Consider the following 25,850-nt stretch of genomic DNA (forward strand, 5'->3'; position numbering starts at 1 on the left):
CAACTGGTCGTTCCAGGAATGTTGTCTCCATCAGGACTATAGAACCCCCAAACCCACAGAAGACTTCCTTGCAGCTCAACATATGCTATAAAGGTTACATGCCTTTAGTAGTCAACAGGCTTTTATTTCTGCAATGGCAAGGTAAAATCAGAGAGTATGTTTCTGTTAAATACCTGGAGGTGTTGAAGTTACTGGAGTGGGGACTGATGGTGTAGGTTCACTTGTGGTTGAAGCGACATGTGTGGGCGAGGTGGTAATTTCTGTTGGAATCCTGGATGTAGTGGTGAGAGGTACTGTTGTCTTGGTGGTGGTTGAAGTTGCAGTTTGTGGTGTACTAGGTGTAGGTGTAGTCTCACAGGGAATTTCTTGCCATTCACAACAGTTTACCCTGATTTCATAATTATAGCAAAGTTGCCACATAGTTACAGTTTGCTCCTCATTTTTACAGATTAGTCCATACGTAACATTACACTGCACTTTCTGATCAAGTTCCTCTAAGCTCACATCGGGTTTATCCTTTGCCCTGCATTCAATTTTTTCAGGAGCTTCACATATTTTGTGTCCATGTTTTCTTATTTCATCGTATGTTTCATAGTCACCACCATCTTTTTCAGGATTACTAACATCAAACCACTCAGTCCAATCACAGATTAATCCTAAGCATGGAGCTGCAAGAGAAGACAGAGATTTCACATTTGAGTTTACAGAGAACATTCTGAGAAGATCAATTTTTTATTTTCTTCCATTAAGGACTAGAGGAATGCATTGTAATTTGTCATCTTTCCAAAAAAAGAGTTCTAAAATTGGTTCTATATTACCAGGGTTTTAAACTGGAAGTTTTGCATCAAAATAAAATCACCAAGCTGACACATTTAAAGGTTCTTCTTCTGTCTATACCAATCACACTTTTGGAATTATAAAAAAATATTTATTTTTGTTTTAAATGTATTTTCCTGTAGTGATTGTCTTTATTTTATTCCTCCTTTAAATATTTCTTTGACATTTTTTAACGTTGACATTTTAAAACTTACTTGTAGTCACAGGATGGCTTGTAGTGGTAACTGAAATAGAACAAAAAGAGATTATTCCAACAATTGCAAGCTTTCAAAAAATAAAATAGTATGTTTAAATATTCTAATTATAATTCTTTGCTGACGCTACTGAGAAAATTTCTACTACCCCATTAGGATATTTGAGATGCTAATATGTTTCTCAGAGTTAGGAAGGCACCCTGTACATTTATAGTTACAATTTCTTCTATAAGAAATAAATCAACTCAAAATGTTAACAATCTTTCTTACTGTAGTGTGATAAAATTGTATTGCTCTACCTATGTCCTAAGTATTGCTCTGTGTCATCTATAAACCCATATACTTATAATTTCAATATTTAAAATATTTTTCTTAAAGAAAATAATTTTTAAACCACATCTTTGTTGAAGATTTACCTGTGGTGGTAAGAGTACTGGTGGGAGATGAGGTTGAAAGGATTGTAGGTGAAGAGGGTGTTGGACAAGGGTAGATCTCATTTGGAACTACTGAACCATTTTCTGCACAAATGTACGTTATACACATGTCACCATCCTGTACTTGTGCCACAATCTGACCCACTTCATAACTCGTTCCATTGATGACACAAGGACACCCTGCAAGAAAGAGCTTTACTGTGCAATTTTTCTACTACTGGGTAAGAGGCGAAGGCAAAATAGTTATGGAAAAGAGACCATTTACATGAGTTAGGCATGCTTTTTTAAAGCTGTACCTGGAGCTTAGATCTAATATAATGTGTTAATTTATCTTTACATTTAAAGCAACATGAGAACATATTTAATCAAGTCCTGCATAAAACGTTTGGAGGAACAGACTTAGTAATTAAGTTTTAAAGTGTTCTGAGAGAAATAATAATTGTAATTTACTATCTGACACTTCCCCATAATAACTATATATTCGGGAAGTGCAAACCCTCGTAGTGAAATCCATTAGTTCAAATACAGGAGATGGGGAGAAAAAATGAAGGACATGAGATAAAGGTTGAACAAGAAGTACTAACAACAAGATTCAACAAAAGCACTGACTGATTTTCTTTGCTCAGAACTTTCACTGGCACTGGAGAGAATTATTTTAAATCAATACTAAGTATTTTGTAGAGTCAGACCTAGCAGTTCTATGCATTTTTTAAATTATTGTTTGCAGGAACTATGTATTTTTTAATTACTGTTTGCAGAAAAACCCAAAAATTATTTACCTGTAACTGGTTTACATTGTATGGATCCTGAGGGGCCACAGACACTAAAAGAAAAATTTAAAAAAATTAAAACGTTGCTGATGTTTTATGACAGCTGTTAGCAGAGCCAAGAGCACAGAAACACAGAAATTTGTTGCTTGAACCTGATTCACACTGCTGGATATTTTTCTGGATATAATATTCTCTAGTACTGCCTATCATTGTTTCATTTAAACTACATCATCCCTTTCATTGTTTAAGTACAACATTTTAAAACTGTCATGAAGCACATTCTGTTGCAAGTTGTGACAGTGCAATAACAACTGCTTTTCAGAGCAGTGAACTTACAGCTACATAAGGGTCACCATGTGGAGCCAGCGGTATAAGTGCTATCATCAACAAGGTTCCATGACTGAGCTGTTAGGACTCAAGTATCTCCTTCAGGGCTATCATAGAGTATTTCAGGTTTCAGTGATGTTGGAAGCCCAGTTTTAAGTGAGAATGCAAAGCAGAGTTGTCCCTCTCTTCCCAAAGAGCCATGAGAATCAAAAGGTTGCTCTAGAGACTCAGCCACGTTTCATGTCATTATGATATTTATGTCACTTAAAAGAATAATAATAATAATGAATTTGCTAACACACTTATTATAACAAGGCTACCAACCAGAAAACTGGATGATTATGGAAAATTATGAAATGCAAGAATATACCAGCTCTTCAGCTGAAGTTGAATCTCTATTTGCTTGAAGCCCAGTAAAGTTAATGAGGGACTTAGCATACATAAATTATTTCCTGAATTACTGCAAGAGTTTTTGTAATTTTTATATACCATATGGTACAGTTTTCTTCTGTGGGTATTTCATGCCCAGGGGGAACTTGAATTCCATCGATGTAACACCAGCACTGATCTTCAGGCACACATTCCTTTGTCTCTTCATTATAAATAGGCTTGTCCTTAGGGCATCTGGGGTAGCAGCCTGTTGATGACAAGTAGAACGGTATACAGGAAGAAGAAAAAGTATAAAAAGTTAACTCGGTGATAGGTTACCTTCTGAAGGTAAATGATTCTCACTGAATCCAGCATAGTGAAAGAAATCAAAAACAATTCAAATCAATGCTTGAACTTTCCAAAAGACTTAAACGATTTTCACTGAAAATACTGGAGTGAGGAGGATTGAGTCGGAGTTTTGTAATGAAAACCAGAGAAGTTATTTTTTCCTACCTATGTCAACATCTTGGAGAAACTCCTAATTTATATTCATTTCTATGGGCAGCGAGTAAGTTTAAGACAAAGAAACATCCTAATTTTTCTATAGATCACTACATCAACAACACTTTTGTGAGGAATATGGAAGCAAATTCTCTAACAGACAGGGTTTTAATACATTTATTGGAACACTAGAACTTGTTTATGTGCCTTTAACAGACCAGGTATCTCCACCTCAAAGTGATAGTTTATCTGCACTTTTCCATACCCTTGGCCAGTCATCCAAATTCCACTGCAAGGGATTCTGTCAATTCTCATAGCATTTTTCATGTAAATACACTTTAAAAAATATTATTTAATGTGTCCTGCCTCCAAATAAACTCTTATGAAATCCTCTTTATACTGCCCTGGAGTTATAAATAACCTTTAAACTGAAGTCACATCACACTGCCAAACTGTAATAAAGATGTCCTAACAAAAGTAGGTGGGCTCTATGTTTCTACTGAAGATAAACAACAAAAATAATTTAGAAAGAGAATTGGCTATATAATAATCTGCCTTCTGACACTTTCCAAATCTTTCTAATAATCTAGGGCAATCTATTTTAAAACATTTTCTGATTTTTAAAAAATATTTTGGTTAGGAATTTTTTTTCGGGGGTGGGGGGTGTTCAGTGTTGGGTTTTTTTGGTTTTGGTTTGGTTTTCCCCTTGGGTTTTGTGTTGTGGCTTTTTTTCTTTTCAGTTTTTTAACAGCAGTTCCAAGCAAGGTCAAGCTTGTGACATTTCTTTTCAATCCCTAAACCAGAGGTAAGTGCTTCCAGTCCAGATCAAAAAAACTGCGTAGCCAAAACTGTGACTCTTTTCTCCAGTTTTACCATGTGGTAAAACAGAAGACATTAGTAAAGTCACTCACATTCTTGGATCAATGCAATCACTATAACATGAAATTCCTTTTCAGTTGTCAAGCACAAGGACTTTCACCTACTAATATGGCATCTACAAATAAAATAGAACCTCCATTAAGAATTCAATATATAGCAGCATCCGTGTGTCTTATATCAAAGATATTTTTCAGGGTACAGGTAGCAGAATGCTGCACATTAATCCCGTAAAATCAAGATGATATGATGCATAAATAAGGCTATAAGTTGATGCATATATAAGGTTAAAAAACCCCAATTATCAGTAACTTGCTTCTTTGCCATATAAAAGATTTTTCCCTCCTTGAAACACCTTAGGAAGAGATGCAAAATAACTGTGGTGTAATAATCTTGCATGTAGGAGGATATTACCCAAGCAGAGACCTAGTTCTATGGCTGACAGCATTTTAACTATCACCCACTGATGTTAATAAATAAATTCAATCATAGGAAATATTTATGTAAGTCTGGAGACAAATTAAACATAGCAGATTTAGGAACATCTCATCAAGCTGACTGATTATTCCATACTCATTAAAAGGTACACAAAGTTATACAAAACAGGATACAAAAATGGCAAGGAATTTATTACCTTCCAGGTATGGTACTGAAAAGTTGGTGCTGACATTATTAATCATCCTGCAGGTCATGACATTACCGCCACAAGGCTCATAGTGCCACTCACACTCATTGCGAGGGTTGTAGTAGTCACAAAATATTGCTGATGGGAAAAAAGAGAAGCTGATTAAAAACACGGTTGTCTGAATGCAGTTCTGATCAGGTCTATAAAGGCACAAGCTGAATAAATTTATGTGTTAAGCCAGTAAAATTTCTCTTGAGGTATAGGACCTGGACTTTCTGCTACTGTGCTTAAACTTAGGGTACATCAAACCTCTGGAGCCCACGATTTCTACTAGCAAACTCCTAAAACTTTTTGCAGTATATACAAAATAGTTCCATTTTGCTGTATCACATAGAGTCACCTGCAGCAGGCCAAGAGCAAGCATATAAGTAATTCTGGATACAGCTTAAATTCACCTTAGATGATTGTGGACAGAGGAGCTTTTACTAACTTATATATCAGAGCTGACCAAAACTTATAATTTTTTTTTTCACTGACTTCTTACTTAAAAACAACAATTAGTCCTAATTCTGAATGAGAATGATTTTTTAAAATTAAGAAATGTTATATTTCTGCCATTTTCAAAATTTTTATTTGAGTACTTTTTGGGTAATATTAATTTAAACACTATTTTACATTGTTTTATGATGTACTGTTGCGAGTATTAGCACCACTGATGGACACTGATTAACATACACAACACTGATTAGGTTCATTTACACAGGAGTGCTACATACTTTTTGCTAAAATCAAATTCTGAATAATTTGAAGAAATGTGAGAAGGAAAAGATAACAGGAGTTGCAGTTCACCAATTATCAACTGGAAGGATGACTTGAAACAGAAAGGAAAACAAAAAAGAGAAAAGGAGAAAAGAGAGAAAGGGGAAAGGGGGGAAAAGTGAAAAGGGGAAAAGGAAAGAAGCCAGGTTGCATAAAAGACAATTGAAATATACAAATTTACTAGTCTTGTTTGTTCCCTGATAGGCTGTGAACATAAATTTCGCTGGCAGCATGACCCTGCAGTGATAATATTAATGATTTCTTTGACTGACTTTCTGACAGCAGCTAGAAGGATACAGTTATGTTTAACTGTTACTCACGGCATATATCAGGAGTTCTCCAGAAAACACAGGCCTCAGCCTTGGCACATTCTTGGGCATAAGCAGCAACTGCAGAACAGAAGCACTCACAATCTCCACCGCTGTCACAAGAGCAGGCATCATGAACACAAGCTTCATAGAAAGGAGCTGGGTCCACCTGATGGGGAAAGAAGTGATGCCTCAGTTCATCTCCAGATTAGTTTAAAAATAATTTTGAGAGCTCTTGAGAAATGGCAATTCAGTTGAGCAGAAATGAGACTGTGTCTAAGAATTACCAAATCACAAACAAACATTTACAGGCGTGAAGCTGCTCGATATATTTTGGGTAATGATAGACTTAAAAAATACAGCACCTTCATAATTTGCTATGACTGAAAAAAATAAGAGTCCTTGGCAGCGCCTACATTTTCTAACAGAGTTCCATTTTAGTGCTCTCAAATCTAAGTTGAAATAATGCCAGTGAATTCTTACCTTCAATCAAGCTTTGCCAACCAAGTGGTGAGCAGTGTAAAAAAGGCTGCTCTACACAGCAAATATGAAGCAGATAATTTTGTGCTTGTCATTATTTGAAGTTTACCCAGTGACAAGTTAGCAAAGCATTTTTTTGCCTGGGACTGCAAGAGGAGAAACTTAGACTGGATTTTAGGTGCTGAAGTGATCCACATGGAAACATAAATTAAGTTAAATAAATTGACAATTATTTGTGACTTTTCTACTGTGAGTTAAGAACAAACTCTGTATGCTATGGCCATGTAGAGACACAGTACCAGCAGCTGCCTATCTAAACTGTCCCATCATCTACTTCCTTCTACAAACCTTGGAGTGACAAATTTGGAAGACTTCACTCTGGATGATGCTGCATTCTTTCTCTGCCCAGGACTTCCGATGTGGTTTCATATCACAAGGCCTAATCTCTTGTGTGACATCTGGGCACATGGGAGACTGTTTCCATGAATTCCCGAACTTCAGAGCGTTGGGCTCCTGCAGTCCGCTCCTTGTTGTAAAGTCATTGTTTGTCTTGTCATCGAAGTTGCCACACAGACCACACACTTTGCCCTTGAAAAGAAAATTGACATATCCAGAGTTTTTAGATATACCATGGAAGTGAGAAACAGGGTCTGGTAACGTAAGAGCAAAACACTGACATTAAAAATGACAGCTGACTGTCTGTGTAAATTATTACTTTCTTCTTTATTCCCAAATCACTTGCACAGAAAATAAATTTTTATTTTTCTGTGGACTCAGTAAATTATTCAGCTTCCATGTCTTCCTTCCTTGAAACCAATTATATCTAGTGTATATATTCCATATCTCTGTCTCCATATCCACTTCAAACACTAAAGAGTGTCCAAGCCTTTTTCAGCTGAGAAGAATTAATTTATTTTCCATTCTTCTCAATTTATCATAGCTCAGCTATTAATACAAGTCTGAGGTAATTCAATTCAACTCACAACTGTTTTTTTAAAAAGCTAACATAACGAGCACTATTTCCTCATCCATGGAAAAGAAATTACAGGGACACATTTTCACTGAAAGAAAGCACTTTGCAATCTACCCTCAGTAGTGAATTCTTGGTAATGCTATTTAAGGTCCATCAGCTCCTCAAGATATAGTACATCCCGTTTTATACAATGCCTCAATACTCTCCAGTTCAGCATGCTCATTTTAAGAAACCACAACCATCTCCGTACAATGCACAGGGAGTTTGGTTTTAACATGGGGCTGAGATTGCACGTAGGTTTCCAAGTGCTTTTCCTGTCAGTTTGCATCCCTAAATTACTTTAGATAGTTGGCTGTCAATGTTCACAAACTCAGAGTGCATTAGATGTTTAGCTCTACCGCAATACTATCTGATGCATTCTCTGCAATTCCCTGTGATAGACTGTAAGAAACCCCAGTAGCACCTCTGCAAGTTGTGGTAGTAATAATGCAAGCTAATCAATGGGAAGAGGATATAGGAACTAAACATGGAATCAGAATAAAAGAACATTGATGTTTCCTTATCTATTCATAATACTACTTTAGAAAAAGACAGACAGGTCCTAACTTTGTACTCGGGGCTCAGCTTGATGAAAACAGTAGTCTTCTTATCCCAGATAAGCATCACACCATTGCTAGCCTCAATAACGAGGTAGAGGCCTACTGTCCTGTTCCAATAAACCACATCATCACCAACATCTCGCTGAATTTCTTTGTACTCTTTGTTCTCCAATTTCAGTTCAGTTTTCTGAAAGATAAAAAGAGAAATATTGTAACTTTTATGATGAGAGGAAACACTAGACACTTATAACAATACAATTCTTTCTGACACTAATAGCTCCAAGTCTGGGATGACTTTCTGAGATGACGAGTGGTGCAGCACTTGTGTTTGTGAGAGGTTTATAAAGAATCTACATCTTTAGAGATTAATTTGATACAGCCTCTAACACTAGTTACAGCTGCTTTTAGGGATGTGGCTTTGGAGCATTACCTTTTTGGTAATACTTGAATACTGGTATATACTCACTGAGTATTATTACTCACCCCTAGAAACATTTTAATAGCTTTTGAGCAGGTGACTCCTGTAGTTCCACAAGGGACATTCTCTGTGATGATGCTGAATGAGCCGCTGGAATTTTTGTCACCACAAAAATCCTATTGAAAAAAAAAAAAAAAAGCATGAGAAAATTAGGTAAAATATTTCATTTTAGTTTAATAGCATAATAATTACAATCATTTAAGCCTTCGCGATGTATAAATCATTACTGCTACTTCAAATGTGAGATCCTACATACATATATTTTTACAGACTCACAATCATATACACAGATTTCCCTGCATACATATAACCAGTGTGTTGGCCTGGGAAAAAGGCCAATAAAACAATAAAACAAACGGAGAAATATGTATTTAATTATAAGTATCTTTGGTTTCTAAACTTAGAATTTGAATTTATTTCACAACTGATAATGAGATGATAGCTCTCACTATAAAATAGTTCTGCTACATATAATTCATGACCACTATATCAGAAGAAAAAGTGACATTCACACAGCTTGCCTGCACTGGAAATACACAATTTATCCTGGCAGAACGTGTGAACAGCTCAGGAACAGTGATGGCAGGCAATAAAGAATGACAGAACTAAAGAGGAAAGTAGATCTTCAAGGCAATCAAATGCCATTTCAGCCCTCCTGATGAGCATTACCTGAATAGCCACATATTCACAATTTCCATCAAAGTCATAGAATTTCCCATCAAAAGTGATATAATGGCCACTTCCATATATCATACAGGTCCCATAGCACACATTGTCTGTGCAGCTCCAAACCCCTTTTTGGCAGGTACTAGAAAAGAGCAGAGAAGTTGAATTTTTAAATATCACCAAGAGTGTGTCATTTGGAAAACTGCAGGACAAACCAAGCAGTTGCCCAACACAATATGAAAATGTGCACAATATCCAAGTCTCAGTTTCAACAGTTTTGCCTGCTTTTAAGCCTATAGCATGATTTTTAACTCTGGTCAGATACAATCTTTAGATCTTTAGATAGCATTTATATTTAAAAAATGAGTGCATTTTCCCAACAAGAGATGCCTACTGAAAATAAACGTAGCTACTGCCCCAGTACTTTCAGCAGAATCTGTATTTCCTCAGATAGCAATAAGTATCCCTGAAAATAAAGGATGATAGTTGCAGTTTTCACAGCCACTGCAATACATAAGCCTAGACATGACTATTAATATACTGCATAGAATATATTCTAGAAGAGAGTTCAAAATTATAATTCACCAGGTGTTGCAGTCCACTGTTATCTTCTGCCCAGAAGAATACCACTGGTTGTTATGAATGCATGGGCAGTCCTTCTCCTCAACGCAGCCTCCTTTGCCATCATCAAACAGACCTTCAGGACACACGCAGCCTGAGACACACTCTGTCTGGAACTAAAGAATATAAGGAGAAATGGTTACCTTATGATAATGTACTGCATTTTAAAAACTGCATTTATAACCAAATAGCCTAATATTTATTAGGTTTATAAGGTTCTTCTTTCTAGGTTAGTAATGTTTTTCTTTTTTATTTTGGTTGTCTAAGAACACAAATCCTATTTCACTTGGGAGTTACAACTCTACTGAAGACACAGTAAAAAGAAAGAGAGGGAAACTAAAAGGGGACTCATCATGAAATGGCAACAGATTAGCATCATTGGGGAGAAAAAAAATGGAAGATTAAACCAAAGAGAAATAAACTGGTAGTTAGAGCTGTATTTTCTGTGTAGCACTCTGTCATTTAGAGAATACAGAATAAAGAAAACATGATGTGAAGAAAAGTTGAATACATACGTGATCAGTTCGAGGGGTATGACAGCTAAGTTGTACAGGTGTTTGTGAAGTCCACTTTGAGGATGCATTGCAGTCAAAGAATGTCTTGTTAGAAGAACATTCTTCGACACCTGAAAGATATATTTTTGGTTTAGATCAGTCAAAAAAAACCAAAACAAATGTGTGTGAAAGGTGGTAGTTACTTAAATCTCAGCACATGCTCTATCCTTTTGAAAAAAAGAAGCTCAGTGAAGAGACAACAAAGGGAAAATGTGTAATGTTTTACATGGAAAAAAACATGCAAAACAAGTAAGTGGAGAATTCAAAAGGAAAGTAGTTTGGGTTTGAAGGTTGGTTATGGTTTTTATTTTATGTTACTTTATAGAATGTCACTTACTTTTCATTCTTATTTTCACTGAGGTACACTGGACCTTTGCATTTCGGCAAACACTAGAAAAGTGAAGTAAGTAGAAATTAGAAAAAAAAAAAAAAAAAACAACAACCAAGCTCAATTTCTTCAATTTAAGTCTAAGGATTGGTTTATATAAACTTGAGAGTATTTATGAAAGATATTCTGCATAATTTCTACTGATATTTCAAGGTCAATTCTATTCAAACACAGTCAAGAATTTTCACTTGGACAAAAAGTTTAGCAAGATTTTAGGTCTAATGCACAGAAAGGTTATGTTTTAAGGAGTGACAGCCCTTTTATTAATCCTTAATATTGCAGTTTCTGATGACTCAGGAAACGGATAATAACGAAACAGATAAAATGAGAATTTAAATCAAAGACTTCATTTGGGTACACAATGTATTTTCATGCCTATTCAACTCATGCTGCAAATTTGTTGGTCTGTGTGCTGCTTCTGCTGGGCAAGAGAATGTAATAACAGTTTGCACCAATGACGCAGGCAGCAAACAATTGCCAAGGTTCATGGCAAAACACAACAGAATCGTGAAAGTTGCTTTCAAAAGCCTATGCTAGACTAAATACATATGAAGGGGACCTTCCTCCCATGGCAAATACAAGTAATCTGTCTCTGCCAGAAAAGGAAACAGCAGCATAACATATAGTTTGGCCTTTTATCTTCTTTTTACACCTCTGCTTAACAAAGCCCTATTAATAATGCAGCTTCAAAGTAACGTTTATCTGTGAAGGCCAGTACCCACAGCTCCAAAGCAAGCTGAACTTCTCAGTTATTGATAAATTACATTGCAAAATGGTAATACTTTGCTCAGCTTGAAGGTGTTGTGAAATGTATTATAAATGTTCATTAAAGTACCAAAAAAGCTAAGCACCTTACAGTTAGTAAGCAATTTCTAAAAAATCTTTGATCCCCACAAACAAGAAGCCACAATAAAACGTACCAGCGTTCTCCATCTTTTGTAAAATATTCCCCAGGTTCCAGGTATGATCCCTTGTAATAACATGGGCACTCAGAGATGGGCACACAGTTATCCTGTTTATCCAAGTATGTATTAGGTGGGCAGCCACAGCCATCCACAGGAGCAAAGTCTTGCAAGCAATACTTTTCACCATCAGCAAGAGAACGACAGGTTTGCTGGCACTTTGTAATGTTGTAAAGGAAGACTTGATTTCCTGGACAGGCAGACACTTCACTGCCTGGAGGGAAAATAAACAAATTGATAAATAAGAAATGCAGGATGGACAATTTAACCTTGACATTTCCATGTTGGTTTTCTTGGTTGTATGTAATGATAAAAACATTCCCTGAGATTTTAAGTACAAAAACATCAGAAATGACAAGTAACACTAACCAAACTTCACCAATTGAAGACTTATTTTTAACTGTTACTAATAGTTTCTACTTTCATACCTCTATTTATTTCACATACTGATAATCAGAGAGAGAGAGCACAATATAATAAACTCCTAGTCTCAACAGTACCACACTGTTGATGAAAAGCTAGCACGATGGTAAACGAAGACACTGATAAAGAAAGGCAATGGAAAAGTCCTGCTGGCCGGGATTCCATTAATCAAAGAAATGACATTATTATTTAAACTGGGGAAAGAAGGTGAAAGTGAAAAATAATGCTTTCTACTTTTAAATATGTCAGGAACAAATTACAGCTAAAGAATATAGTAAACATTATAAGCATTGTCTCTTGTAGGTCCATTAGACATCTCTAAGATACTCCAAATCCCTTAGCATTGAGATCACTAACAAACAAATTCAGAGTGCTTATTTCTCATGGCTAATTAATTCCGCAGGGATTACAGTTTCACTACTTACTGCAGACACTGTCTCTCCAGCCTCCCAGTAGGATCCCTTTGAAAGCACAGGCTCTTGAATAAGAGGACAGGGCAGCGCACAAGCATTCTTCATTATCTTCACAGAGGCATGTGTCATATTTACATTTCTGAGAAAAGGAACGAAAGGATCAGTAAGCTCACAGGAAACCAATGGGCAATTGCAACTGGGTTGATATAAAATATCTTGAGTGCTTCTCCTGATGTTGTTTATTAATTCCCATGACCAGAGAACAATGGACAAAGAATGGACAAAGACCAGAAACTGAAAGTGCTGCTTCATTTCGTACACAATGAAAATATTCGGATGCTTACTCTAACCTAAGCCAAACTTCTTGAAATTTTAAAAAATATCCAGCCTCCTGACAACACCTTTTTCAAAAGATATTGATATCGTTCTTTCTCAGTTACAAATTAGAAATGCAGAGATCCACAAAAATTAGAAATCATAATGGCAAAATATTAACCAGATCTTTGAAGATTTTCACATTCGAGCTCAGATTGAGTTCCAAGTATAAGAAATAACTTAGGTATTTCTTCTTTTTCCTCATGTAAGCCTCATTTATGCTCAACGCTGATGAGCACAGGGGGAAAAAAAATCATGGAGATTCTGGCATGAAAATGATTTGGTGTTACATTCCAACCAATATAGGAAACATTTTTTTCCATGACTTTGTAGCAGCTACTGTTTAAGGGTAGTCAGGACACACTTGTATCTCTTAAATCTTCTTTTCAGTTCAAATATCCAATCCAATAAAAATGTTCATTAAATACAAAACATAAGATAGCAAACTTCAGCAGCACCCCATAAGAATCTCATCAGAGGAGATACTTTGGTTGCATGCTACGCTGCTTGAGTCAATCAATGCAAAGAGTTCACCAGCACTTACAGGCAAGCTACTGGGTAATGTCTCAAACATTTGAACAATGATAAATGCCTACGGTTAACCATCTGCAATAATGCAGTACTAAAAAGAATGCAAGATTACAATACCTTATAGTATTCTGAAGGATCAATGACGGAGTGACATCTTGCAAAAGGACCTTCTGGGTTTTTCAGCAAAGAACACCAATGCTCAGCATAATTTGCTGCAAAAAAAAAAAAAAAAAGGAGAAATTCATCACATTTCCTTATCTTCCTTGTGCCACGTCTAGTTATTCTGGCACATAAATACAGTGCAACAATACAAATTAGAAAACTGTGTGCATTTTGGGGAGTGGAGAAACGACATGCAGTCATTACACATATATTTCTGTTCTTTGATTCAGAAACATGTAATAATAAAATCCAAAAACTGTATCCTACTGCTGCAATTTGTTTACATAGAATTGTGACAACCCTTTCCCTTGGAGTACCATAAAGCCAAGCTAAACATAAGCATAAACAATACTAGGAAATACAAACTGCTTTTACAGATGATATAAATTAATGATCTTGCTTCCCAATCTTCCAGCTCAGGACCCTTCTACAGTCACCCCTTAAACCTTCACTTCAGTTTGATGGGAAATGAGTGCATGTATGTGAACATACTTGCAGATATTAATCTAAGAAATCTTCAAGGCCACACTACAACTTTTAACACGCCTGTTGCAGTAATATCCAGCAAACACTGCTCATTCTGGCAGAAGCCAACCATCCGACTTATTCACATACTTACCACTTTCAATGCTGAGACTGCAGGGGTCTTCCAGCTTTTCTACCCTGTCTGTACAGGTGGACTGAGCTTTCCATGTGTTAGCAAAGGCAGATCCTGTGGCCTCTACCAGCCCACTGGTTGTTCTAAAATCATCACCTTCCATTCCATTAAAGTTTCCACAAAGACCTATTGGAAAAGATGGTAAAAATTTTACATAATCATTACTCATTCTCATATTAAAAGGTCAAAGGAAAGGGACAACTGGTAACAAACACTAGAAACAGAAGTTCATACAGCTGATTATTCCACCTTAATATTGATGCAAACGATTAATAATGAAGTTTAAGGAGCCCTATTTTAAATCTTCAATCTCTTGAGAAGAATAGTCTTCATGAAGATATCTCTGCCTCAGGAGATTACCACCCCAACCTGTAATTTTATGCTTTCTGATGATATTGAAAACATAAAATGCACCAAAGCCTGTTTTTGTGGATAGTTAAAAATTAAACTGAATATAGAAGTAAGGAATATTCCAAGAAATATCTATGTACTTGCACCAGAGTGATAGATCATTTCAATGTGAAAAAATAAAACCACATTTCTAGTTTTTCTTGAGTCAATTTTCTTTCAATGTTTTGGTTTCTAGTTTTAGTTTGCTCTTCTTGAATCAACAAGTAGCTTGAGTTATCTGTCATGTGAAAAGTACATGAGTCTTCAGCTGTGGAACAGCATGACTTTGCTTCCTATTTGAATAGACGCTTGCCTTGAATTTTTCCTTTAGCTGATTGATCCACAGTCACAAACAGTTGCATGACTCGAAGCAGCTGGATCTGCACCTGAAGCCCAAAAGGTGTTTGTACAACAAGGTAGTTGGAAGATGGCTGGAACACTGAGAAGCTGGCTGAAAAACAAAACATGAACTATGCAGTAAACACACACACAAGCTGCCAAAAGAAATACTTTTTATTAGATTCTAAGATATCACCTGCCATGAAAACTCTGAGACCAGGATGAAATTAATTTTTTTTTTCCTTTAAAAATCACTGGCCAACTAGATATGATGATGGTCCTCATTAGTTTAAAAGGCTGATTACCTGTAGTGGCTCATCTCTGGAGTCAGAACCAAATGGGCATGCCCACACCATGTAGCCAAATTTGGAAAGTGCTAAATACCTCTCTTTACAGGCAAGGTAAATTATCTGCTTTAAATTTTGGTCATGGCAATTCCTCTTTCCCAAGCTACATGCCGAAGTATATTCAAGAGGTATGAAAAAAGTGAAAGGACATTTTTTTCAATCATCCACTCTATACAGAGTCAGCAATCCCATGAAATCCTTAGATGGTTATTAAATCACATTCATCCCCAACTTGTTCCTAAATCTGAATAAATTTCCTATGCCTCTCTTCCCCTTTTGCCTAGGGAAAAATACATCCCTACATGAGAAGTCAGGTGTGTGACACTGGACGTACAAGGCTGTGTCACTTACCTGACACATGAGGCACATTCACTGGCATCTCATTCAGTTGCACACTGCCATCAGATCTGAAAACCACCACCTGTACAATGGCAAATAGATCCAATGAGGTTCCAAGTACTGGGAGGAAAACAAACTAATAAAAGGGAAATTAACAAGAAAGGCCTTTTGCACATTTAGGCTGTGACTAGAACCTTAAATTTTTGAAAGGAAGAAACCATCTGAACATTTAAATGGCAGCAGACCTGTAGGATACAAGTACGGTTTTGTTTCACTTACATCTGCCTACAGCAGTAACGAAATACAAAACTCATTTATATTGGGCACTTTGGTTTCAACAAGTAAAAGAAAAGATTAGGTCTTCAGGATCTGTAGCAAGTTTCTATTCCTTATAAAAGCATGTGCCACAGCTCAGTAAAATGGTTTAGTATGATTCTGGCATGGTCAGAAAGCAGTTTATTAAACTTCCTCATAAAATGCTAGACTGTATACACAGGAACATAAAGTGATTGGTTTCTGATTCAGTTTTCTTTTGTTCTAGTTATGCTGGCAAAGACATGGAAGTCCAGAAATACATGAGGAAAACTATGTGTACACCTGTGTAAGACTATGTATAAATATAACCTATATATTCCCACAACCAAACAGAATACTAAATTGAATATTTGAGAAGGTTGGATTGGTATCAGCATTCAAAGATAGGATTTCTTCTGAAAAATATCTATAAAATTATATCTGAATAAAGTAAAATACTGTGAGCAGAAAATGAATGGGATTCTTGCTTCAAGACACCTGGAATACTGTGAGAATAATCATATAGCATAGAGCAGAGGAGTGAAGAGGAGGAAACATCAGCCATTTTGAATCTCATCTTTTGTTAAGTTTAGGTCTATTTTGGATTCTTGAGGCAGAAACCTGAGTTGTTCTTTAACCTGTCTGAGGTGCCTTATCTATATCCACAATAACAACTCCAAAAGAATTAACTATTCCTCCACAATAAGGGAAATACGCCAATTTTCAACATATCTAGCAGAACCCACACAACAAAACTTACATTTCTTTTGTGATCCACTAACAGCACAACAGTCTTCAAGCAGGTCTGCCTCTCTGTGGAGCCACAGGGACCCAGCTCTGCCAGGAGAGCATAGCTGTCATTTGCAGTACCCTACAATCACAGGGAAATAAATGTCCATTAGTCCAGTCAAAAATCTCAAGAGATGACTTACAAAAAGAAACTAAATTTATATATCACAATAACCTTGCTACAGACCTTAGCTATTAAGACCCCCATGTCTTCACAAGCTCTAGCTACTCTTTCAAACAATTTCAGAGGTACGGTTTCTAGCTCAGCAAGATTTTTGCCATTCTCTAGAAGAACAGCCACTAGATATTTTAGGGACAGATGCATGAAACAGCTGCCTACCTCATTTCCCTAGCTGACTTTGACACTCAGATAGAGGAACAGCTCTTACAGAACTGACTGAGAATTTCTGATCCTGAGATCTGCCAATTTTTGCAGTTTACCTGTGCATGCAGCCAGAGTGACTTTTTGATGTCTTATTCACAAAGGACTCCACTGGATAATGACAGCATAGGTGGTCTTCTATCTGACTGAGTTAATCACCCATGGCAATAAGTCCCCAGCTTCCCCCTAAGGCTATTACAGCTGACCCTGAACTTTCTAGTACGAGCATTTCTGCTTCCCTTACCCCCATGAAATAAAACAATAACTCACAGCTGTTACATATCAGCCCACAGACACTTGTATATACTCTACAAGAGAACAGCCCTACAGGACACAGTACCTTGGCCAATACATAATAACAGTCTCCATGGAAGGTGTATTTCTTCCCATCAAAGGTGGTAATATGGGAACCTCCCTCCACTGAACATGTGCCTGGGCAGGGTAAATCCTTGCACGTCCATCTGCCTGAATTACAGGTGCTATAAACAGACAATTAAAAAAAAAATGCTTGTAGGTATTACAGGAGCTGAGAGCACTGAAAGCATCAGTATACCTAGCAAACAGCAAGATATAACCCCAGGTGGTTTAAAACTGTATCTTTGACCATTTCCTTAAGGTTTGCCCTGGCATATGCCAGAGATTCAAGAAAACTTTACAGAAATCTGATTCTATAGACACGCAACACAAACATTAATTCAGAATGTTTTCAGGATGTCTCCCACGATCAAGTGGAAATTTGAAGAACCCAGACCCATTTACAATCATTCAAAGAAAAGCGGATAAACAACCAGGATCCTTACCATTCTTCACATTCATTGGAAATGCTTTCTCCAGGTGCGTACTGCTTTCCACTGAGTTTGCAGTGGCACTGGCTAACAGGTATGCAGCCTTTTCCAGTGATGTCATCATACACAGTTCCTATAAAGCACAACATTAACTATTTCAGCTCCTTTTGAAACAAGCAATTTCCACAGAGGAGAAACTCTCAACTTGCCATTGAGTTTACCAGAATTGTGAAGAATACTGCTTCTACTTTTTGTAGTGTAAGACACATGGAAAACATTTTTATCCAACTCTGAAAATCCAAATCTATTCATTTATAGAACTATACACAGATAAAAAAGCTTACTGTAAGTATGTAAGAACAATCTCAGAATGTTATATGTTTAGATTTTCAGTCCTTCTGGCATATTCTGAAGAGTATCACTGTAATTTTTCCCAAGGTTGACAGTAAATCTCAGATTTTCAATCTCAGTGCCTCATTGACACTCTGGTAAATGATGTCCATTGTCTCAGAACTATTCAAACTAAAAAGGCTGATTTTCTATATATTATCAGAAGTTGACTTGTTGAGAATTAAAAAGCAGATTTATTACAAAGTATTGTGTTAATACGTTCAAATTATAAAATAATTGAGTAATTAATCAATTATGTCTGCTTAAAAAAAACTTACAGTTATGTTCCCCTAGAGGGAAAATAAGGAGAGCAGTACTCATTTTTAAGATATAATTGACTATATTTAATATTTTAGCTATGATCCTCTTTGCCAGAGCTCTTGGTTTTGTTCCACACACAATAGGTAGAATAACACTTGCCTTCAGGGCAGAAACAACCATCCATGTAGTGTTCCTCACAAAGGCTGCTGATGTCCAAGTGTGAACAAGTATCCATGCAGGGTGAGCTGCTTTCTCTGTAGACCATGGTGTCAGGACAGGTCTTGGCTGAAAGAATAAGAAAGACACCAGGGGTTATTTGAGTGGGTAAAAAACCAAAATTCCTCAGATCACATACCCTACTCCCCTCAAGTCAGTGATGTCTCAAGCCAGATTCCAAAGCATGTTCATCTATTTCTGAACTGCTTTCTCTGTTTCATAAATTTATTTCTTTTGGTTTCAAACAGATCAAATTATTCATCTGCAGCATCAGCCCTCTCAGTCTTAAATGGGAACTGAATTTCTGCTTGCTGAAAAAGATTTCTTAATGACAAGGGTAATAGAAGAAAAAAACCAGGGAGAACACTATCTAATTTATTGTACTACTGGAATGAAATTTATAATGTACGCTTTGTAAAGCAGTAATGAATTTAAATGTTTCGTGGTGCTACATCCATGAAATATTTGGGTCTCTGTAAAATTCGTGTCGTTGCTTACGGCAAAACTGCTGCGTCCTCCATTCACCCGGCCGGCCTCCTGCGTGTGAACACTGGCGAGAGTACTCAGAGATGGTGCTGCAGATGCAGAAGGAGTCCTCGTTTCCGTTACAGGCACACTTGTCCTGCATGCAGGCTTGGATGTACGTTTCCAAATTAAGGCGGAACCGGCAATCAGCAAACGCAGAGGAAGTCAGGAGCCTCTCACACTCGTCACGCTAAGGAGAAAGAGTAATCACGTTTGAGAGATTTGCAAATATCTGAGCTCCTGGGCACTTCCTATCTTGCATAAAAACTGTTGTCTTCTGAACAGTTATTCAAGAAAGGAAAAGTGACCACTGGCCCTGGATTCGACTGCCTTCCAAGCTCCTTGCCACTAACTCCCCATAGCACAAGGATGTGTCCATGCAAGTGAAGTTCACCAGCAGGTAATACTCACATGCTTGTTACAGCTTGGAAGAGCCTGAGTTTCATCTGGATCTTCACATTTGGCATTGGGTTTGCTGATCTTCTGCAGATTTCCATAGGTAATTGAATTGTAGCTTGCATCTATGAGAAAAAAATTTGGAGAACTTGCTGAGCCCCAAAAATCGACCACAAGGAGCATCTAATTCATGGGATTCTTCTGATCAAGGAAAACAGTTACTATGGTGCCAAATACACCTGTCAGACACAGGTATCTCCTCTGAATTATGTTTAACCGGGCTTAAAAATTTAAAGGGGAAGAAAGAAAAGAAGCCTAGTCAAGAAAAGAGCAATAAGATTCACCTGGAATGAAATAACCTTAGACCAGCAATGCAGCACTGGAACACGATGCTTAGTCTGGGGCAATCACAGAAATCTCTCAAGTGAAATCTGCTCTCCTGTGATGCTTCTATGTACAAGGTTTGTCAGCCTATCTTCTATGGCAACTGTCAGTATGGTAGAATGACTCACCTCCGTTGATAAACTCATTGTAGATTGGAATTCCATTGTAATCCCCACAGAGGCCACAGGTATGGTTATTGAATGTGTTGTCCAGCTCCACCTAAGTAATGTAAAGAAAGAGGAAAAACATAAAAGAATTATCTTCTTTTTCCTCCTTTTTTGTTTCCCTACTGGGATAGAGAGTATCTCTGGAAATACCAATAAAAAATACTTTGATTGAACATACCATCAGTGCATCCTCCTGATTCCACATCAGAACCAAGCCTAATTTGGCGTAAATCTTGGTGTAAACGTCATTGCTCTCAATGAGCATACCAGAGCTGTAGTAAGGCGTCTTCACACTAGGAGGAAAATTAGAGGTTTTACATTAGTTCAGAAACATAAGGCCTGACATGAATGTCTGTAATAAGCCAAATACCCTAAGGAACAGAGAAACTGGTCTTTGACTACCTCATCCTGGCTGCACAGGATGCCTTGTTTTAATGAGGCATAAAATCTCTCTCTCTGACACTTGGGACAATAACTCATTGCCTTTAAAAGGCAAAGTTATTTCAGAGGCAAAGCTTACCCAAGGGTACAGGTTCTTTGGCAAAAAAAAAGCAAAATGTCAGATGTCTTCAACTTAATCAAAGGAAAATCCATCATCACTGTGGTATTAACAAAGGATATTCAAACACTCACTAAAAATTCACTTCAATGAAAAAAAGATACAAGATAAATGAAAGCTTTTCTTTACCAAAAGATCTGATAACCATTTCAGAGAGAATGATTGTTCCTTTGGAAGGAACTTCCTACTCAAGAGAGTTCAAAAAGCACAGGCAGATACAGGGATTGCCAACAAATTTAAAAAAAAAAAGGAGCATTTTAAGAGGAATTCAGTAGTTATTTCAGTAGTTAGTTACTTAGTTTTTGGTTGACAGGAATGAGCTTGTTAATGGTTACAGAACATACTTTGCAGAGGGTTGAGCATAGATATTTTTGTGTGATAAAGTATCAATTCACCAGATCTCTCTCCTGGTTTTGTGTGTCTGTCTTACAAATCAAATTGAACTACTGAATTTCATTCAGCAATAAAGGGATTACGGCAAGTAGCCTCATCCTATAAAATGTTCAAACAAAAGTACTGTAAAGTGAAATGCAGTCAAAATAAGTGGCTCATTTTCTACAGATTTGTCAATATAATTGCTATCCATCACGATTCATGCATGTGTATGCCCATCTCCTCTTAACTAGTCTCTTGACTGGGAGAGCTTTATCTCCTGAATTCCTGTCAATGCTGTTTTTCCAGCTATTTACCTCACGCATTTTTAACATGGCCAAATGACTTAATCATCTAAATATCAGATGCAAACACAGAAACAATTATTTCTACTTTTGAATGCATTGTTCATCCTCTAGGAAATGAATTCTTGAGAAATTACTTTTTCAAGATGGATTATAAAACAGTGGGCATCTTTTCAACTTTCAGCTACCACCACATGGAATATTTTACCTTTTTTTTTTAATATTAGAACATTCATTCCATCAGTCAATTAGGTACCATAAAGCAAATTCATATATTTTTCTGCCTTACACTTTTCACTTTAGTACTGTGAAATGCTACTTTACTTGAAAATGGATCATATATCATTTAAAGATCAATATGAAAAATTTAGTTTTACAAACAACTAAATTCCCCATGCAGGAAAAACCTGTTCAGAAGTGATCTATTGGTTTATAAACACTATCTAAGACAAAAAGAGGTTTAAAAGAAACAATTTTTAAAGGATTTCTAAACTTGCTTTTTATTGAGTTCAAGACCTGAGAACCCAATAAAAAGCTTTTCCAAATGGGGGAAACAATGCATTTTTAAAATATTTCTGTCCATTTTGTATGCATTCTGGTATGATCTTTGGAATACTGGATGTTATTTTCAACCATAATTTCACTGTAGTGGCTTCCAAACTTTAGAGCCAAAGTTGAAATCTGGGCTAAACCAAGTCCTACAGTGACAATAAAAAAGATTTAGGTTTTTTTGTTGTTTAAACTTAGTAATAGCCAGTTTGTTCAGAATTTTCAGACCTATTTCCTAACTTATGAGTTGCTTCAGTTGTTTCAGTGAGTAGATGTACACACACTGAAAGGTTAGGCTAATGATAGGAAAGGCTAGGTTAAGAGAGTACTTGGCATCAGTAATGATGTTGGACTAGTTTCTTGTGTGGCCATGTTACAGAAAGAGAACAATACTATTGCTTACTGTGAAAAAGTACACATTGCCACATATAAATTACTGTAAATTTTGACCTGTGTTATATCTGTTAAAATCCCTTGAGGAATGGCCATTGGATCTTAAAGAACTATTCATGAAGATCAGAAAAAAACCCCACCACCCTGCTGTCACAAAATAAGGGGAAAATGCCTGAGAGAAATGCATTTCCTTTTTTGGGATTTGCTAGAGCATCTGCTAAGGTAAACTCAGGGTGATGCCATAAAACAAATGAAGCTATGTCATTTTATGCCAGTGAAAGATCTGGCTCATGATCTGCATTGTTTCCTGCACAACTGGAAGAACAATTCACTCAAACATCTCTTCCTGTTTCATTTAAATAATCCCTTGTACAAGTGTAGGAATAACAATACTAAAACCCCTCAATAAAATAATTTTTATGCTGGATTTCAAAAAGCTTTTCTTTTTTTTTTTTTTTTTTTGATTGTGGAAGTGCTTTGTAGAAGTTACCACAGTGGTATACAGACAGTTGAGTAAAGAATCAATCTTGCTTTTATCTTCCCAGCACATTTTTTCTGAAATACTCATATTAAAGGAACTTACATTCGCCCATCCACCACAACTAGTTTTGGTTTGAGGAGCACCGTGATATCCTTGATTTTTATCAGAATATACTGGATTTCAGGGTGGTTATTGCTGTTCAGGGCACGCTGGATGTGGACAGAGAACTCCGTGTAAGAATCTCGGCAGTCAGAAACAAAATTATACTCGCAAATGCCAGGGAATTGGTAGATGTCGCCATCGAAGGTTTTGAAATGGTTGTTTCCCCAAGTGCTGCAGACATAGTGGCCATGGTTTCTTGTCCGTCCTGTTAAGTGATGACAAGAAATAGACATGAAAAAAGTGCAGTAAATGAGCTAATGTAAAAAAATGTAAGGGTTCCATTTACAGGAGAAATCACTTTCAGCTGTGATTCCACAGATTTCAAGCCTGATCAAGTATCTGATCGACATGTACTAGAAAAAAAACCAGTTAGGAAACCAAGAAAGTGTCACTTACTCTGGAAGGCAAATACTTTAATATTATGAATAGACTTGTGCACAACAGGAGATTTAGGGAATTATTTCTTTTCCTAAAAGCAGTAGTGATTTCTATCACTACAGAATAGAAATTCTTCGGAAGATATGTCAGAAAATAACCATGATAGGAAGAAGAATAAAGTTTTTGCAATAGCCAAAACTGAAGATGATTTATTCCCTTCCCCACCATCTATACTGACAAATAATACAAATTAGCACAAAATCTAATAAATCTCCAGGTACTGTGAATCATAAAAGCTGAGCATCCATGGGAAATTTGGTATGTCTCTCATCTTCATGAGATTTTCTTCCACTGTTTAATATGAGAAAGCAAAACTGCTAAAGCAACCTCTAGGTTACTGTACTTTGATAGTATCAGTCATTCCAGATACATCCAGACAAGCTGGTATCCTTCTCTCCCCAGATGGAAGGCTGCACAGAGATTCTTACAGAGCTCACAGCTGGGATACCAATGCAAAGTAATGCTTTCCTCTCATTGCTGATTTCAAGACACAGCAGACCAAGCTCAATACCCCAAACCTGACCACTGGACAAAATTCATCACCTATTCCCCTAAAAAACAATTTTTGGTTTTCAGTATAAGTGTTCCACTTTAACACTTCAAAGCTGATAACAAGCAGAGTAAGTTAGAGCTTTTACAGCAGGATAATTGATGTCCTAAATGGCAAAATTAGCTTTGTCCAATGTTACTCCATTCCCTTTTGAAGAAAGAATTTATTTTGTTCCAAGTAACAGAAGGCACAATCATCCACCTCCCTCACTGCTGTAACAATGATCCTCTCAAACTCCTACAGTTGCTTTCTGTGAAGTAGTTGCCAAACCTAGGAAAGATTCAACAGATTGAAAGAAAAGTAACATGGAAAATATTTTTCCAAGCACATCAAACTAGGCATCAATGCAGTAGATAGAGGCACTAATCTCTCCAAAAAAAGCAAGATCTACCTCTGTTGTCTGAGCCATACTGCCTCAGTATTTGACAGCTTAAGAAATTTAAAGCATCCTAAACCCCCATTATATAAGTGCATTATTTAAATGCTCTGCCTCCTTCTACCTCTGCAGTGCTATTTTAATTCTCTCCCTCTTTTCCAGGAGGCAGTCTGCTACCATTTCATTTCTAGAGCTTACCTTTTTTTATTTCATGGGCACTGGAAAGAGCCAGCCAGAGTATGAGGAGGCTGGCCGCTCTTAGCCCCATGGTGGCTAAGGAGGGAATGGACGACTCCACTGAAAACTCTTCTTTTTATATTATCCACTGATGCAATTGATTTTGTCACAGGGGAGGAGATGCAGAGGGAGGACGAAAGAGGAGGGGTAAAAAAACAGGTGTGATATTTACTGAAGATAAGAAGCAAACAGATGCATTTTTCACCATAAATGAAGGAATTCAGCATACAGGAAACGGTATAATATTGATTCAGTAATCATGCAGGTTTTTATTGCTCTATTTCATCTACAGGATGCTGTGCTTTTAAATCCTTCAAATGCTCACGCCAAGTTTAACCTTCAGTAACTCCTATAGCAAATAATGAATTTTGGAGTGGCTGAACAAAGAAATCCCTTGATGAAATTTTAGGGTGAGACCCTCAAACAGTGGCTTCGAAACCAAAGAATTTTTCATTTTTCACCATCACATAGAATGATGTCTGTAAAAATTACATCATGCTTGTGCAGCTCCTTGTAGTTAACAGTGACTCTTACAAATAAAAATGGTACATCGTGCATTGTAAAATTATTTTTCTGGCAATTGTTTGATTTCTTTAATTTGTAAAGCTCCGGGGAACATCAAAACCAAAATACAGCCCATACTGCATATTGTGCCCAAGACATAACTGAGATAGGGTAACAATGTAAGTTGAAGAAATTCACAGCAAAAGAGGCCCTCTTTGGAACATTGTCAAGGTACAACAAAAAGTTCATCAAAAAGATTGTAGGAACTCTCACATCATATTAAGCTTGGGAAAAAAAAATATATGGAAAAATGGGAAAACATTACTGTCCATAATCCCCTTAAACATGCTTGCTCATTCTTGCTTACTTTTCCCATGAAAATAAATAAATAAATAAATAAATAATTTTACAGTCTGCTGTCCCACATCAGATCCAACAAAAGCTATAGGGTCAGCTTTGCTTTGTGCAGAAAAAGATGAAGAGGGTCCTTGGGAGAAGAAGAAAGCAGAAAACAGAACCAGGAACCAGTTCAGAATGCTGTTTCAGAAATACAAGACCTTCATATGCACCTTACTTT

At 36.8% G+C, this 25,850-nt stretch overlaps 1 protein-coding gene across 1 annotated transcript; it reads right to left on the bottom strand.

The window, feature by feature from the left end:
• Positions 1-173: 173 nt before the first annotated feature.
• Positions 174-24,800, bottom strand: LOC114069895 (mucin-2-like; the record flags this gene model as incomplete). The annotated part of the gene is made up of 30 exons (XM_027907005.1): positions 24,731-24,800; positions 23,109-23,373; positions 20,526-20,640; positions 20,309-20,399; positions 19,812-19,921; positions 19,374-19,590; positions 18,819-18,944; positions 18,024-18,141; positions 17,564-17,702; positions 16,813-16,923; positions 15,771-15,840; positions 15,047-15,184; positions 14,305-14,469; positions 13,641-13,735; positions 12,626-12,756; positions 11,740-11,991; positions 10,769-10,821; positions 10,393-10,502; positions 9,842-9,993; positions 9,260-9,398; positions 8,596-8,706; positions 8,120-8,299; positions 6,889-7,128; positions 6,073-6,229; positions 4,943-5,071; positions 3,052-3,199; positions 2,245-2,288; positions 1,448-1,645; positions 1,032-1,061; positions 174-668 (listed from the first exon to the last, which is right to left on the bottom strand). Coding segments are annotated over exons 1-30 (4,399 nt in total), but the record flags the coding sequence as incomplete, so codon positions are not given.
• Between the last annotated feature and the right edge of the window lie 1,050 nt (positions 24,801-25,850).

The sequence above is a fragment of the Empidonax traillii genome, unplaced genomic scaffold (assembly GCF_003031625.1).
Source record: "Empidonax traillii isolate 1590-97213 ecotype Southwest subspecies unplaced genomic scaffold, ASM303162v1 scaffold1391:size172105, whole genome shotgun sequence".
NCBI classification, from domain to species: domain Eukaryota; kingdom Metazoa; phylum Chordata; class Aves; order Passeriformes; family Tyrannidae; genus Empidonax; species Empidonax traillii.